The 13,407-nt window shown below is 45.2% G+C and overlaps 1 protein-coding gene across 21 annotated transcripts in view; it reads right to left on the bottom strand.

The window, feature by feature from the left end:
* Npas2 (neuronal PAS domain protein 2) overlaps window positions 1-13,407 on the bottom strand; it is a 154,012-nt gene that overhangs the window by 79,727 nt on the left and 60,878 nt on the right. For 10 of the 21 annotated variants that reach the window (XM_087203643.1, XM_021258099.2, XM_087203661.1 and 7 more), the window contains one exon: window positions 615-736. The exons of 7 other annotated variants lie outside the window; for them this stretch is intronic. Coding sequence is in view for 2 of the 14 variants with exons in the window: in XM_021258104.2 (XP_021113763.1) it covers window positions 643-644 (2 nt within the window). In the remaining 12 variants the exon portion in view is untranslated. The remainder of the gene's footprint in view (window positions 1-614; window positions 737-13,407) is intronic. 4 more of the 21 variants (XM_021258102.2, XM_087203638.1, XM_021258104.2 and 1 more) reach the window with 1 other exon arrangement.

Genomic DNA, 13,407 nt, shown 5'->3' with positions numbered 1-13,407 from the left:
TTAAGGAAGGAGATGTTTATTTTGGCTCAGTCTGTAGACATTTCAGTCCTTGTTGGCTAGCTCCAAGACAGAACAACATGATGAGAGGGTCTGGGCCAAGAAGAGCTGTTTACCTCAAGGCAGATAGGAAGACAAAGAGGAGGAGCCAGGGAGGGAGAGAAAACCTTCCAGGTCAGCCCCCAGTGACTGCCTCTTCTGACCTAACACAAAGTCAGCTCTAAGCCCCCATAAACCAATCACCCTCCACAAGCCCCACCTATGAACCCATGTGGCTCCTGGGGACATGTAGATAGAAACCATAATACCTAACATCCTTTTTCTGTCCCAATTTGTGACATCACATGACATTTTCTTGCCATGTCCCCTTAGGCTTTTCTTGGTCTTGCTAATTCCTCAGACCTGCCCTGTTTTTGAACACCGTGACAATTCTGAGAAGCATTTGTAGAATATTACCCAATCTGGGGCTGTCTGATGTTTTTCTCATGGTCAGTCTAGGCATGTGGGTGTTGGGAGGAATATCCCACGAGAGGTCCTCTGATCTCATTGTACTATCAGTGTGACTGCTCAGGGGGGTTGTGGACATTGGTCTCCTGGCTGAGGGGTCATAAACTTACTTGGAAGCTGTATGTTACTTGTGCTTACATGCAGTATGAGTCGTATGTTTTTCTTCAACTTTCAGATATCCTTTTACAGGTGAAGAACTTCCAGATTTAAAGCAGTAAATCCAATTATTAATCTGAAAAAAAGCACAAATGTACAGTTCTCTCTGTGATTTGAAGACTTTGATGTGTAATTATCTCAGATTAATGATTGGGTCCACTGTCCTACACCTAGAGGTGCTTCACCTGGAAACAGTGAGTGTTTCACTAGAATATGTATCTACCTGCTATTTAAACCAAGTTCTCTTTCCGACTCTGCCACTCCCTGGGCCTGCCTGTCTTTATGCCAGGGGTACAAGGGGTTCATTCCAGCAGTTTCATAGCAATTGTTGACATCAGTGTAGCCTGAGCTTCACTCAGCTTTTCTTCTCTTTCCAGATTACCCTGGCCATTCTCGGTCTTTGCATTTTCATGCAAATTTTGCAATTAGCCTTCTAGTTTCTATAAAGGTGCCTGCTGTGATTTTGATTGCGCTTTCTTTGGACCTAAAAATCAACGTGGGGGAAACTGGCATTAGCAATGCTGGGGGCTCAGGTCTGTGAATGTGGCATCTCTTTGTAGTTGCTTCTCCTTCCAAGCTGTGGTGAGACGGTTAAGTGAGTTCCATGCAGTGGGAACTGTGCCTTCCATGTGTGATGTTCAGTAATGCCACAGATGGTCCCTGAGGGCCAAGACAACCAGAATACTCAGAAGAATGGGGGAAGTGTGGTGTTGGGAGGGCTGTGGTGGTGTGGGGAGTCTTGCTTTGGTGTTTTAGGGGATCACGGAGGGCCTCCTGGAGAAGACACCATTGGAGCTGTGGCTGTGGGAAGCAGGACCAGCTGAGGACACACTGGGGAGCTCTAGACATGAAGAGCCCCTTGACAGCCAGGAGCCAGCATGAAGTGAGCCGTGCATCCTGGGAGACAGCTGCAGTATGGCTTTTCATCTAGGTGGCATAGGAAGGCTTTGGGGGTTCTGAACAGAGGAGTGACAGGTCCTGGTTTTGGAAGACAGCAGTGGTTCCAAATGAATGTAGGTTTATAAAGCTTGGTCCACGGCAGGCACTCAGAACCAGGATCCTGGCTACTCTGGCGGAAGATTAGCATAATGTATCTTCACCCATTTTGTGACATCCAGCCCAGCTCCTCAGCCATAGCAGGTGCTCAATAAACATATAAGGAATGGAGAAAGGAAGGAGGGAAGGGAGGAAGCAGCCAAAGCCAAACTCCTCTCTGAATCCCTGTGATTGCTTGACTTTCATTCCCACAAACTGTCTGGTGAGCTTGGCGGGTCCAGGGCAACAGCTCTTGTGAATCTATTTGATGTTACAATTTTATCCTCCTGACTTCAGTTAAAGCAAAAACTGGGCAGGAACTGTTGACTAGAGGGAAAGCCACTGGGGCAGGGATGACAGTGGTGCCCAGTGAGTCCCTTGTTGGGCGTTGGCCACTGCCAAATTCTGAGAAGGAGAATTCTCATCTTATCTCCATCCAGTTCTGCAGGCTGAGTGTGGCCCTAGTCATCCTCCACTGACCCATCTGGATGCATCACCCCCTGGCAGGTGTGGACTCAGGGACAGAGGGGAACCAGACCCTGCTCAGCTCCTCTTCCCACACTGCCACAGAGGATGGGTGGGTTTCTAAACTCAGAGCTGCCCAATTTAAATTTCCATGCCAACTCACTTGGCCTATGATACTGAGCAAGTCCCTTAAGCACGGACACGTTATTTCTCTCATCGCCAACAAGAGGCCACCTTGCATCAGGCAGGAGGTGTGTGCGCTTGTGCAGCATGGCCAGCCAGGGTGAGTCTCACCCCTACCTCTCCTGACTGTCCTACCCTTTAAATGCATGCTGTGGTCATGAAGCCACTGTTGTGGCAGGTGACACAGGCCTCATACTTTCTTCTTGCCTGTCTTGAATTTCTTTCATCTGTGTACTTTATTTTAAAAAAACTGATCCATAATAATTGTACATATTTATGGGGAACAGTGTGATGTTTTGACATGTGTGCATTGTGTAATGATCATATCAGGGTAATCAGCATATCTATTATCTCATTTGTTTATCCTATCATTGCAGTAGGAACATTTAAAACCTCTCTTCTAGCTATCCTGAGGCACACATTATTGTTAACCACAATCATCTCACTGTGCAACACCAGGATTTCTTCCTCTTATCTCCATATAACTTTGTACCCATCGACCAGCCTTTCCTCACCTTCCCAGCCTCTGGCAATCACCATATTACTCTCCACTTCTATGAGATTAACTGTTTCAGATGCCACACATGAGTGAGATCATATAGCACTTGTCTTTCTGCATCTGGCTTATTTCATTTAACATAATCTCTCCAGACCCTCAAAAGTAGACATACAGTGGATTGACGGGTAAATGAGAAGATGGTCATTCAACAGCACTAGTTATCAGGGAAATGCAAATCAAAGCCACCATAAAATATCATCAACTCCAGCTAGAATGGCTATGATCAAAAGATAAAAAATAACAAAAGCCAGTGAGGATGTGAAGAAAAGAGAACCTTGGCACTGTTGGTGGGAATGTAAGTAAAGTTACTACAGCCATTATGGAAAACAGTATGGCAGTTCTTCAAAAAATTAAAAACAGAACTACCATATAATCTAGCAATCTTACTCTGGAGCATATATCCAAAGGAAGTGAAATCAGTATGTGAAGACATATCTGCACCTGCACTATTCACAACAGCCAAGATTTGGAATCAATGTAAATGTCCAACAATGGATGAGTGAAGAAAGAAAATGTGTCATATATACAAATGGAATACTATTCAGCCATAAAAAGGATGAGATCCTATCTAAAGATGGACCTTCTTTCAATATCCATGAACACATCCTATGCACAGAAGAGGTTGCCATGGGTGAAACAGACATGGACTCTGGGGGTCACACAGACCTAAGATGTGGCAGAAAGACATACATGTACATACATAGTGGTGCTGTCTGGGGGTGGTAGTCCTGCAAGTGGTAGCTCAACAGGAATGCAACAGGCCATTGTGAGGTTGGGAGGGAGGGAGAGGGGGACAGAATAAATGTAGGTAGGAATGCAGGATGTTCTTTGCATAGCAAGTCCTCAGTAAACATGGATTGACTTTAACTGGACTGGAGGCCAAGAGCAAGGCATGGTGATGACATTCACATGACCAGGTAAGACTTCTACCCCAAGGACTCCAGAACACTCTTTCTCACAGCCACTGACTACACAATGGATCAGAGCCCTGGCTCTGGGTGGATGGGGATCAGCGAATGAAAGTGTGACTATTTTCTTGTGCCACATCTTCCCTGGAGTTCACAGGGGTTCTGCAGGAAGACATGAACAAATCATACAGGTGCCAAGGACTCTATAGGGACTGGAAGCTCACTCCTGGGTCTCCAAAGGAGATACCTACAGTATGCACGGAAAGGGCAGGTTCTCCTGCTAAAGTAGGGGTTGGCAACACTTTTCTGTAAAGAGATACCTATTAAAAATTTTAGAAGACATTACAATCTTTGTTACAACTGTTCTATTCTGCCACTGTAGTGCAAAATCAGCCACTGGTGATATGGAATGAATGGGCATGGCTGTGTTTTAATAAAATTTTATTTAACAAAACAAGCCGGGGGCCAGCTTGGATGCCCACACAGTGGTTTGCTGGCCCATATTAAAATATGCTAGATTCGGCGGAACATGCTGAATCAGCCCGCTGCAGACAGGCAGGTCTGTGCACCCGCTACGGAGGTCCTGAGTCCCACGGAAGACGTTGAATCAGCCCGCTGCAGACAGGCAGGTCTGCGCATGCCCTACCGAGGTCCCCAGTCGCGCGGAACACGCCAAATCAGCCCGTGCCCCGGCAACAATCCACTGGACCCCCACCCCGGCTCCCCTGTACAGCCACCTGGTTCCACACTACAAAGACGCAGAGGACACTGGACCACCAGTCCACGGTACTGAGTCCCACTGCTCCTGGCCCAGAGGTAGGGGCTTCTGAGCCGCCGTCCCACTGCTCCTGGTCCAGAGGAAGGGGCTTCCCGGCCACCATCCCTCCCGCTGCTCCCAGCCCAAAGGATAGGGCTTTTGGGCCACCTTCTGTCCCACCGCTCCTGACCCAGAGGAAGGGGCTTCCGGGCCACCATCCCTCCCACTGCTCCCGGCCCAGAGGTAGGGGCTTCTGAGCTGCAATCCCACTGCTCCTGGACCAGAGGAAGGGGCTTCCCAGCCACCATCCCTCCGGCTGCTCCCAGCCCACAGGAAAGGGCTTTTGGGCCACCATCCCTACCACTGCTCCCAGGCCCTGTCCCACCTCTCCCAGCTCAGAGGAGGTAATCCGTGCAGGCACCAACAGCCCCCCCCCCCCCGTCGAAATGAGAAAACACGTAAAGTCTCAAAACCAGACTTCCAGATCACCTACAGCAGCCCCAAAGAGAAATGAGATGGAACACTCTGATACTCAACCACCTGGACCCACTGAACTGGCAACAAAAGGGGACCTGGAAAAAATGAAATCAGAAATAATTTCTCAGATAACAGGAGAAATTGTGCCCCTAGTGCAAGACATGATTAATAAATCTAGAGAGGAGCTCAGGAACATGATGGAATCCCAACATAGGAAACAAATGGAATCCATAAAACAGATGCAAATAGATTTCCAGGACACGAAAAACTCCACTGAAAGTCTACACAGCAGAACGAGCCAATGTGAGGACAGAATTTCAGATATAGAAGATAAGATTGCAATTAATGACCAGGAAAAGAAAAATTGCTTCAAAATTATAAGGGAACATGAGAAATCAATCCAGCAGCTGCTAGATGATGCAAAGAAGAATAACATAAGACTGATTGGAGTCAATGAAGAAATAGGAGAGAGTGCAGATGACAAAAAATCTCTTCACAGAAATAATGGCAGAAAACTTCCCAAGCAGAAGAAAAGAGCTTGACATACAGATAAGTGAGGCATATAGGACTCCAAATAGCCTTGATCAAAAAAAATCTACACATAGGCATATGATTGTTAAGATTCCAGAAACTCAACAGAAGAACAAAATTCTACAAGCACTTACAGAAAAGAAACAAATCACATACAAAGGAAAGCCCATCAGAATCACAGCAGACTTCTCAACACAAACCATCAAGGCAAGAAGAGCTTGGAGTGACATATTCCATGCCCTAAAAGAAAACAGCCTCCAACCCACACTGACATACCCTGCAAAACTATCTTTCAAAATGGATGGAGAAATAAGATACTTTCATGACAAAGAGCACCTTAGGAACTTCGTGAATACAAAACCAGCACTCCAAAGAATTTTACATAATATCCTAGGAACAGACATTGAGGATCACAACCCCAGGAAGCAAAGCAGAATGAACCCATCTGGCATGACAAAAAATTAAATGTAAAGGGAGAGAACCCAACAAAAAGAAAAAGTCATGGCAATGACAAGTCACTATGTTTCAGTTATGACCATCAATGTTAATGGTCTCAATTCACCAATCAAAAGAAATAGACTGGCAGAATGGGTCAAGAAGCAAAATCCAACAATATTCTGCATACAAGAAACACACTTAATTCAAAAGGAAACTCATAGACTGAAAGTTAAAGGGTGGAAAACAACACTCCATGTGACAGGAACCCGAAGAAAAGCAGGAGTAGCTATCCTCTTTGCAGATCAAGTCGATTTCAAACCAACACTTATTAAGAGAGACGAAGAAGGACACTACACAGCCTTGTAAAGGGAATAATCCAAGAGGAAGAGATGACAATCATAAATATCTATGCACCAAACACTAGTGTGCCCAACTATATAAAACAAATACTAACGGACATGAAAAGTCATATATGCACTAATACAATTGCAGTGGGGGACCTCAACACCCACTGTCACAGATAGATCAACTAGACAAAAAATAAGTAATTAAATACTAGAACTCAATTGAACTCTTGAACAAATAAACTTAACAGATGTTTACAGAGTGTTCCGCCCCACAAAATCAGAATACACATTCTTCTCAGCTGCACATGGGTCATTCTCAAAAATAGACCACATACTTACACACAGAACATGTTTAAGTAAGTGCAAAGGAATTGAAGTTATTCCCTGCATATTATCAGACCATAGTGCGATGAAATTGGAGATCCATAGCAAAAGAAACTCAAAAAATTTCATAAACAGATGCAAATTGAACAACACACTTCTGAATAGCCAATGGGTCACAGAGGAAATTAAAGAAGAAACCAGACAGTTCCTTCAATTAAATGACAATGACAATACAACATATCGGAATCTATGGGACACAATGAAAGCAGTCTTACGAGGGAAATTCATAGCAGTGAATACACATATTAGGAAAACAGAACGAGCCCAATTAAACAACCTGGTGCTGAACCTCAAGCTTCTAGAAAAATAAGAACAGGACAACCCCAGAGCTCACACAAGGGAGGAAATTATAAAGATCAGAGGAGAAATCAATGCAATGGAGACTAAGAGAACAATACAAAAAAATCAATGAAGCCAAGAGTTGGTTCTTTGAAAGAATCAACAAAATTGATAAACCCTTAGCCAACCTTGTCAGAAAAAGGAAAGAAAAGGCCCAAATCCATGCAATTAGGAATGAAAAGGGTGAAATTACAACAGACTCAGCAGAAATCCAGAGGATTATCAATACTTACTTCCAGAACCTATATGCCAATAAGATGGACAACACAGATGAAATGGACAGATTCCTAGATACATGTGAATTACCAAAGTTGAACGAAGAAGACCTAAAAATTCTGAACAACCCAATATCAACCAATGAAATTGAAAATGTAATTAAAAACTTATCATCTAAGAAAATCCCGGTCCCTGATGGCTTCACTGCTGAATTCTACAAGACATTTAGAGGAACTGCTGCCACTACTGTTTAAACTCTTCAATGAAACTGAAAGGGAAGCAATACTCTCAAATTCATTCCTCGAAGCAAGCATCACCCTGATCCCCAAAGCAGAGAAAGACCCAACCGAAAAGGAGAACTATAGGCCAATCTTACTAATGAACATAGATGCAAAAATCCTTAATAAGATACTGGCAAACAGAATGCAGAAGATCATCAAGAAGATCATACACCCTGATCAAGTGGGATTTATCCCAGGGATGCAGGGATGGTTCAATATACGAAAATGTAATACACTACATCAATAGAGCCAAGGACAAAAACCATATGATTATCTCCATAGACACAGAAAAAGAATTTGACAAAATCCAACATGCATTTATGATAAAAACCCTACAAAAAAATTGGAATAGATGGTCTCTACCTCAAACTGATAGAAGCCATCTATGAAAAACCAACACCCAATATCAAACTAAGTGGTCAAAAACTGAAATCCTTCACACTAAAATCAGGAACAAGACAAGGATGTCCACTATCACCACTCTTGTTCAATATAGTTCTGGAAACATTAGCCACGGCAGTTAGACAAGAGAAAGAAATAAAAGGAATAAAGATAGGAAATGAAGAAGTCAAACTGTCATTATTTGCAGATAACATGATACTGTATATAGAAGACCCCAAGAACTCCACCAAAAGTCTTCTAGACTTAACCAAATTCAGTCAAGTAGCTGGTTACAAGGTCAACACACAAAAATCAATAGTTTTCCTCTACACCAATGACAGACTCACTGAGAGAGAAATAGGGCAAATAATTCCTTTCACAATAGCATCCAAAAAACTGAAATACCTAGGAATCACCTAACAAAAGAAATCAAAGACCTCTTCTCTGAAAACTATGGCACTCTGAAGAGAGATTGAAGATGATATCAGAAAATGGCCAGACATCCCCTGCTCCTGGGTAGGAAGGATTAATACAGTGAAAATGGCCATACTTCCAAAACTGCTATATAGATTTAATGCAATTCCAATTGAGATCCCAGCAGCATACGTCATGGACCTTGAGAAAACAATATAAAAATTCATTTTGAACAAGAAGAGACCTAGAATAGCAAACGCAATTCTAGGTAACAGAGACATGGCAGGGGATATCACAATCCCCAACCTGCAACTATACTACAAAGCCACTGTGATAAAAACAGCATGGTACTGGCAAAGAAGCAGACCTGAGGACCAGTGGAACAGATTAGAAGATGCAGAAACAACACCAGACACACTCAGCCATCTCATCTTTGATAAAGGAGCCAAACACCCTCACTGGAGGAAAGATAGCCTCTTTAATAAATGGTGCTAGAAAAATTGGGCTTCAACTTGCCAAAGATTAAAACTAGTCCTGTATCTCTCGCCATGCACTAAACTAAAATCAAAATGGATTAAAGATCTAAATATAAAAAAAATAAAATAAAATAGGAACAAAATCTTTGTAAATAGGGAGGAATGGAGGGGTTGAAGGGAGGGCTGGGCAAGGGTGAAAAATAAGAACCAAGAGAGACTTTGTAAAGGTGCAAATTTCCAACGATGAATGTCATTATATTGTATACCTAAAATGTACCAGTGATTAGAATGAAAAATCAACAATGCAAAATAGGAAGAAAAGATCCAAAGGGGTAGGGGTGGTGGGAGGGTCAGGGGAAAGGGAAGAAGGGACAGGAAAAATGATGAGAAGTGGAAAGAATGGAAATAAAGTCTTTGTAAATAGGGAAGGGTGGAGGGGGTGCAGGGAGGGCTAGGAATGGGGAAAAATTAAGAACCAAGATGCATTATGTAAAAGTACAATTCCCAATGAGAAATGTAATTGTGTTGTATACCTACAATGTACCAATAAAAGAATTTAATACAAAAAATATATGCTAGATTCACTACTTCACTTTCCTCCTCAGTGTTAATTCAGAATTTTTTGTACAGTCTGCCTAGGCCCAGTGGAACCCTGTATCAGCCTGAATTTTCTGTGAAATGACTATCATAAGCCTCTCATGATGCAAGGCCAATGTTTTTACCAAACAAAATCATGATGTTTTCAAATTGGCTGTGAAGTAGTTTGAATTACAGGCCTCAGGCTAGCTGAAAAATCCCAATACTCCCCCACCACCATACCAATGAAACCTGGTACATTTAGTTATTAAAAAGAAAGAATACTGAATACAAGAACAAGCTGAAATCAAGCTTGCACACACGTCTTCTGGATTGGCTGGGTTTATTTATCGCCAGGCAGGATGCCTTCTGTCCTCACAGTCAGCCCTGGTGCGGGGCCTCATGTTGTCTTGGATGTGTGTCTGTGTCGCATGCATGGGAGCTCAGTAGTGAGTTTTCTTCACTGCATTTAAGAAATAAAAATGTTCTGAGGCAATCACTGATGAACCATGATGTTCATTTTGTCTCCCTTTGTCATTTGGGGAAGCTAGGAGATTACTTCTATGTTTTGATTCTTCCTGTCTGGGGAATGGCTTTTTGGGTTGTGGTGATTCATTCACCAGGGGGGAAAACGGTTTTTCTAAGGGAAATGGACAGTGAACACCCAAGAGCTGGCTGCTCTGGTGATCCCAATTCCCCTTCACCTGAGGAATTCTCAGCATTCTTGAAGGCAGGCCGGCAGGGCCAACCTTAACTGTACCCCACCGTGGCACCTGTCCCATCAGCCATGTCTCAGGGCTCTCAGGGCACTTTCTGGGGCCAGATTCCCAGAGGAAACTGGGACCAGACCCTCTCTGAGGTCCTGAGACTGTCACCTAACACCAGGATGCACATTAAATGGCAGTGCTGGGCTTTTTCTGCCTGCAACCACCATTCCTTCTTGCTTGCCTTTCTCAAAGGGGCTGGTGACTCATTATTCAGGGAAATGGTGATGTAGGCAATGAAGGAATGAACGGAGAAAGTTAGAGAATGTGTCATTAAATAGGTTTACAATGATATTGTTTGGCTAGCAAAGAATTTCCAAAGCAGAAATGGTCGCAATGTCTGTGTTGAAGGACCATCTTCAGATGACACATTCTTCTTGCAGCCTTTGACACCTGTGTTCCTCTCACTGGTGATTCCTTCCAGGGGCCCCTTTATGAGGAGTTCAAACCACACAGTGTCATCCTGAGTCAACTGCCGAACCCTATGGGTGACAGTGTGTGGTCAGGGTGTGGACAATAGATCCCTGCAGGAACCAGCAAGCAGGGCAGGAGATGAATGAGTCACACTCATAGCTGAGTCAGTGCAAGCCTTTGTTGGGAGCCGCCGCGTTCAGCTGCCACAGATGAACTGAAATGATCCAAAAAATACAGCTAAGCCCTGCGTCCCACCTCCTTGCAACGGTGGCTCCAAGTGGTCCTTTTGGGCAGGGAACCCTCATGCTAACTGAGCTCAAGACTGCAAGGAGAGCCAAAGGAAAAAAGATGTACTCAGAACAAGAGGGCAAATTCCTTCTGGACACCTGGGTAGTGGGGCCTTGGGTTTAATGTCTGAGTTTCAGATTATGTTACAGCAAGACGTGGGTGCTTCTTGAGGGCCGCCAATGGGGAAGCTGCGGAGATCATCGTCTGGGTATGAACCAGATGGGGTTTGATTGTCCTCCACCCTCTTCCCTTCATGGTGGGTGGTGGCACTCGCCAGAGCCTGGGAATGGTGACCTCATCTGTCAGCGGAAGTGGCTGAGACTCACTTTCCACAGTGGAGATGCGAAGGCATTAGGATGGCTGATCCATGAATCCAACACCTGCTCTTCCACAGCACAGTGGTCAGAAGCTGGCACTGTCACACAGGGACAGGCAGGGACCTTGGGAACCACAAGCCACTGCCTCTCTGAACTGGGGACGCGCTGCCGCACTAACACCTGGTTGCATGCCTGGGAGCTCCTACCCTTGCCCAGCTGGCACTGTCAGGCCCAGCTGGCTCACGGGCTGCAGGTGGCCCCATGGGGCATGCAGGACAGCACCAGCAGCATGGGAATCTCTTCACCCTGCCTGACTCTACTGCACTTCATTCTGCTTAACTTCTCTTTAGAGAGGTATCTGTAAAGGGAGATTCCCTCCTTGTTCTTTCTGTTGCCTCTCCAATACAATTCAACACAGAACAGAAGAGGCAGAGGGAAGTTTGTTCAGAGGCCCTGGGGGACAAGGGAGCCAGGACCTCCTAAGGTAGCGTGGAGGGGTACATCTTTGCTTCATGTCCCCAGGGGGCAGCAGCAACACCTGTTGTCCTGCCCTGAAGTCCTTCACCTCTCTTGCTCCCAGGTTCCCCTCAGACTTGGGCCTGCACAATTCCAGGGGTGGGGAGGAAAGTGCATACAGGATTCCCTTTTATTCCATATACACAGTGCATGTTAATTTTACAAAATACTGGGTTTCACAGTGGCATTTTCATGCATGCATATAACACACGTTGATCATATTAATTCCCTGGTTCCCTGCCTCTTCTGCACCCCACCCTGGTCCTTTTCATCATGTCTAACAGTCTTCCTTCTACTTTTTTTTTTGCAATTATTTTTAGGAGCATGTGTCTTTAGTATGTAATGATTACATTTCCCAAGGGAAGTTGGCACTTGTACATAATACATCTTCATTCTTTTCCCATCCTCTTCCTTGCCCCTGCCATCTCTCAAGCCTGGGCAATTTTGTGCAGAGAAACTTTCAGGGCCAGAAACTGTCAAGGAGGCCCTAAACTGCTCCCTTGGAGACCCCAGGAACAGAGCCAAATTTGTCACACCTCCCTGTGCCCCACCTGCCCCCACAGACAAATGTGGGGGCCTCAGGGGCCCCTGAACCTACTGCCTCTGAGCCCAGCCCTCTGCATGACCCACACAGTGCACCTCACAGCCCCATGGCCTTCTGGTTACCCTTGCAGAGTATGACCTTGTTGGCTGCCACCCACATGTGCCAAACCAAGGCCTGGCAAAGCTCAGCCCATGGACAGAAGCAGATAGGAGGCTCCACCTCTCCCACAGTCCCTGGAGCTCACCTCTCCTGCTCAGCCAGAGGGTGTGTGGACCAGGAAAACCACAACCTAGCCAGGAGTTCTGCGTGGGCCTGTCCATTGAGACACACCCACTCCAAGCCTAAGGATGTGTTGTTGGCTTTGGAATAGAGAGATTACCAACCCAGAATAATACCCCTCCAGCCTGTGCCAGGTAGGAGGTCCCCTACAATTGTCCTGGGAGCTCACCTCCAGAAAAACTTGAACCCTTGACCAGGCACCAAGTCTGAAGACAGCCTGGCCTCAGCCAAGAACATCAGACTGGGAAGAGGGGTCCTGAGAATGGAAAACCCGTTCTGCCCAAAGGGGCTGGAGGGACGTGCAGCTGGAGGCCCCTGACCTCTGTGGGAAAACATGGCTACCACAGAGGGGGGTCAGCAGCTCTGGAAATGTTGGAGGTCATTGAGATTTTCCCTCTGTAGGACTGGAAATTGTCAGTTTCTGGATGTAAACCGAGATACTCATGGCACAGATGAAAGCTGTCTCAGATCTCCATCCTGCCTCACACCTGTCGCTTTGCCCCTGGCAATGCCAAGGAAACTGCAGGAGAAATGGGAAGTACCTTTCTTCTTTTTTAAAACAGAGCCTGACTGAGCTGTTTTCTTTAACAGATATCCAATGAAGTAGCCTTAGTAAATTTATAATTCACCCACAGGATGATTCCTCCCTGGCCCCAGCTCTGAAGCACTTGCAAGCTCAGCTTGCAAAGAGCATTCAAGACATGTCCCTCAGCTGAGTCAGACAGCAGAGGCCCAGTGCAGCCTTTGAAGGCACACTTCAGTGCACAAAATACATGAGTTGGTGGACTGTCCTACAAATAAAGCTCTGGCTTAGGTTTTCTTAAACATCAGCTTACTTAATCACAACCATCTGACCCT

The sequence above is a fragment of the Heterocephalus glaber genome, unplaced genomic scaffold (genome assembly GCF_053883595.1).
Source record: "Heterocephalus glaber isolate CG9 unplaced genomic scaffold, H.glaber_assembly_v1.0 deba00000470, whole genome shotgun sequence".
In the NCBI taxonomy this organism is placed as follows: domain Eukaryota; kingdom Metazoa; phylum Chordata; class Mammalia; order Rodentia; family Bathyergidae; genus Heterocephalus; species Heterocephalus glaber.
The sequence above is the reverse complement of the archived record's forward strand: the minus strand, read 5'-3'. Positions and strand labels throughout refer to the sequence as shown.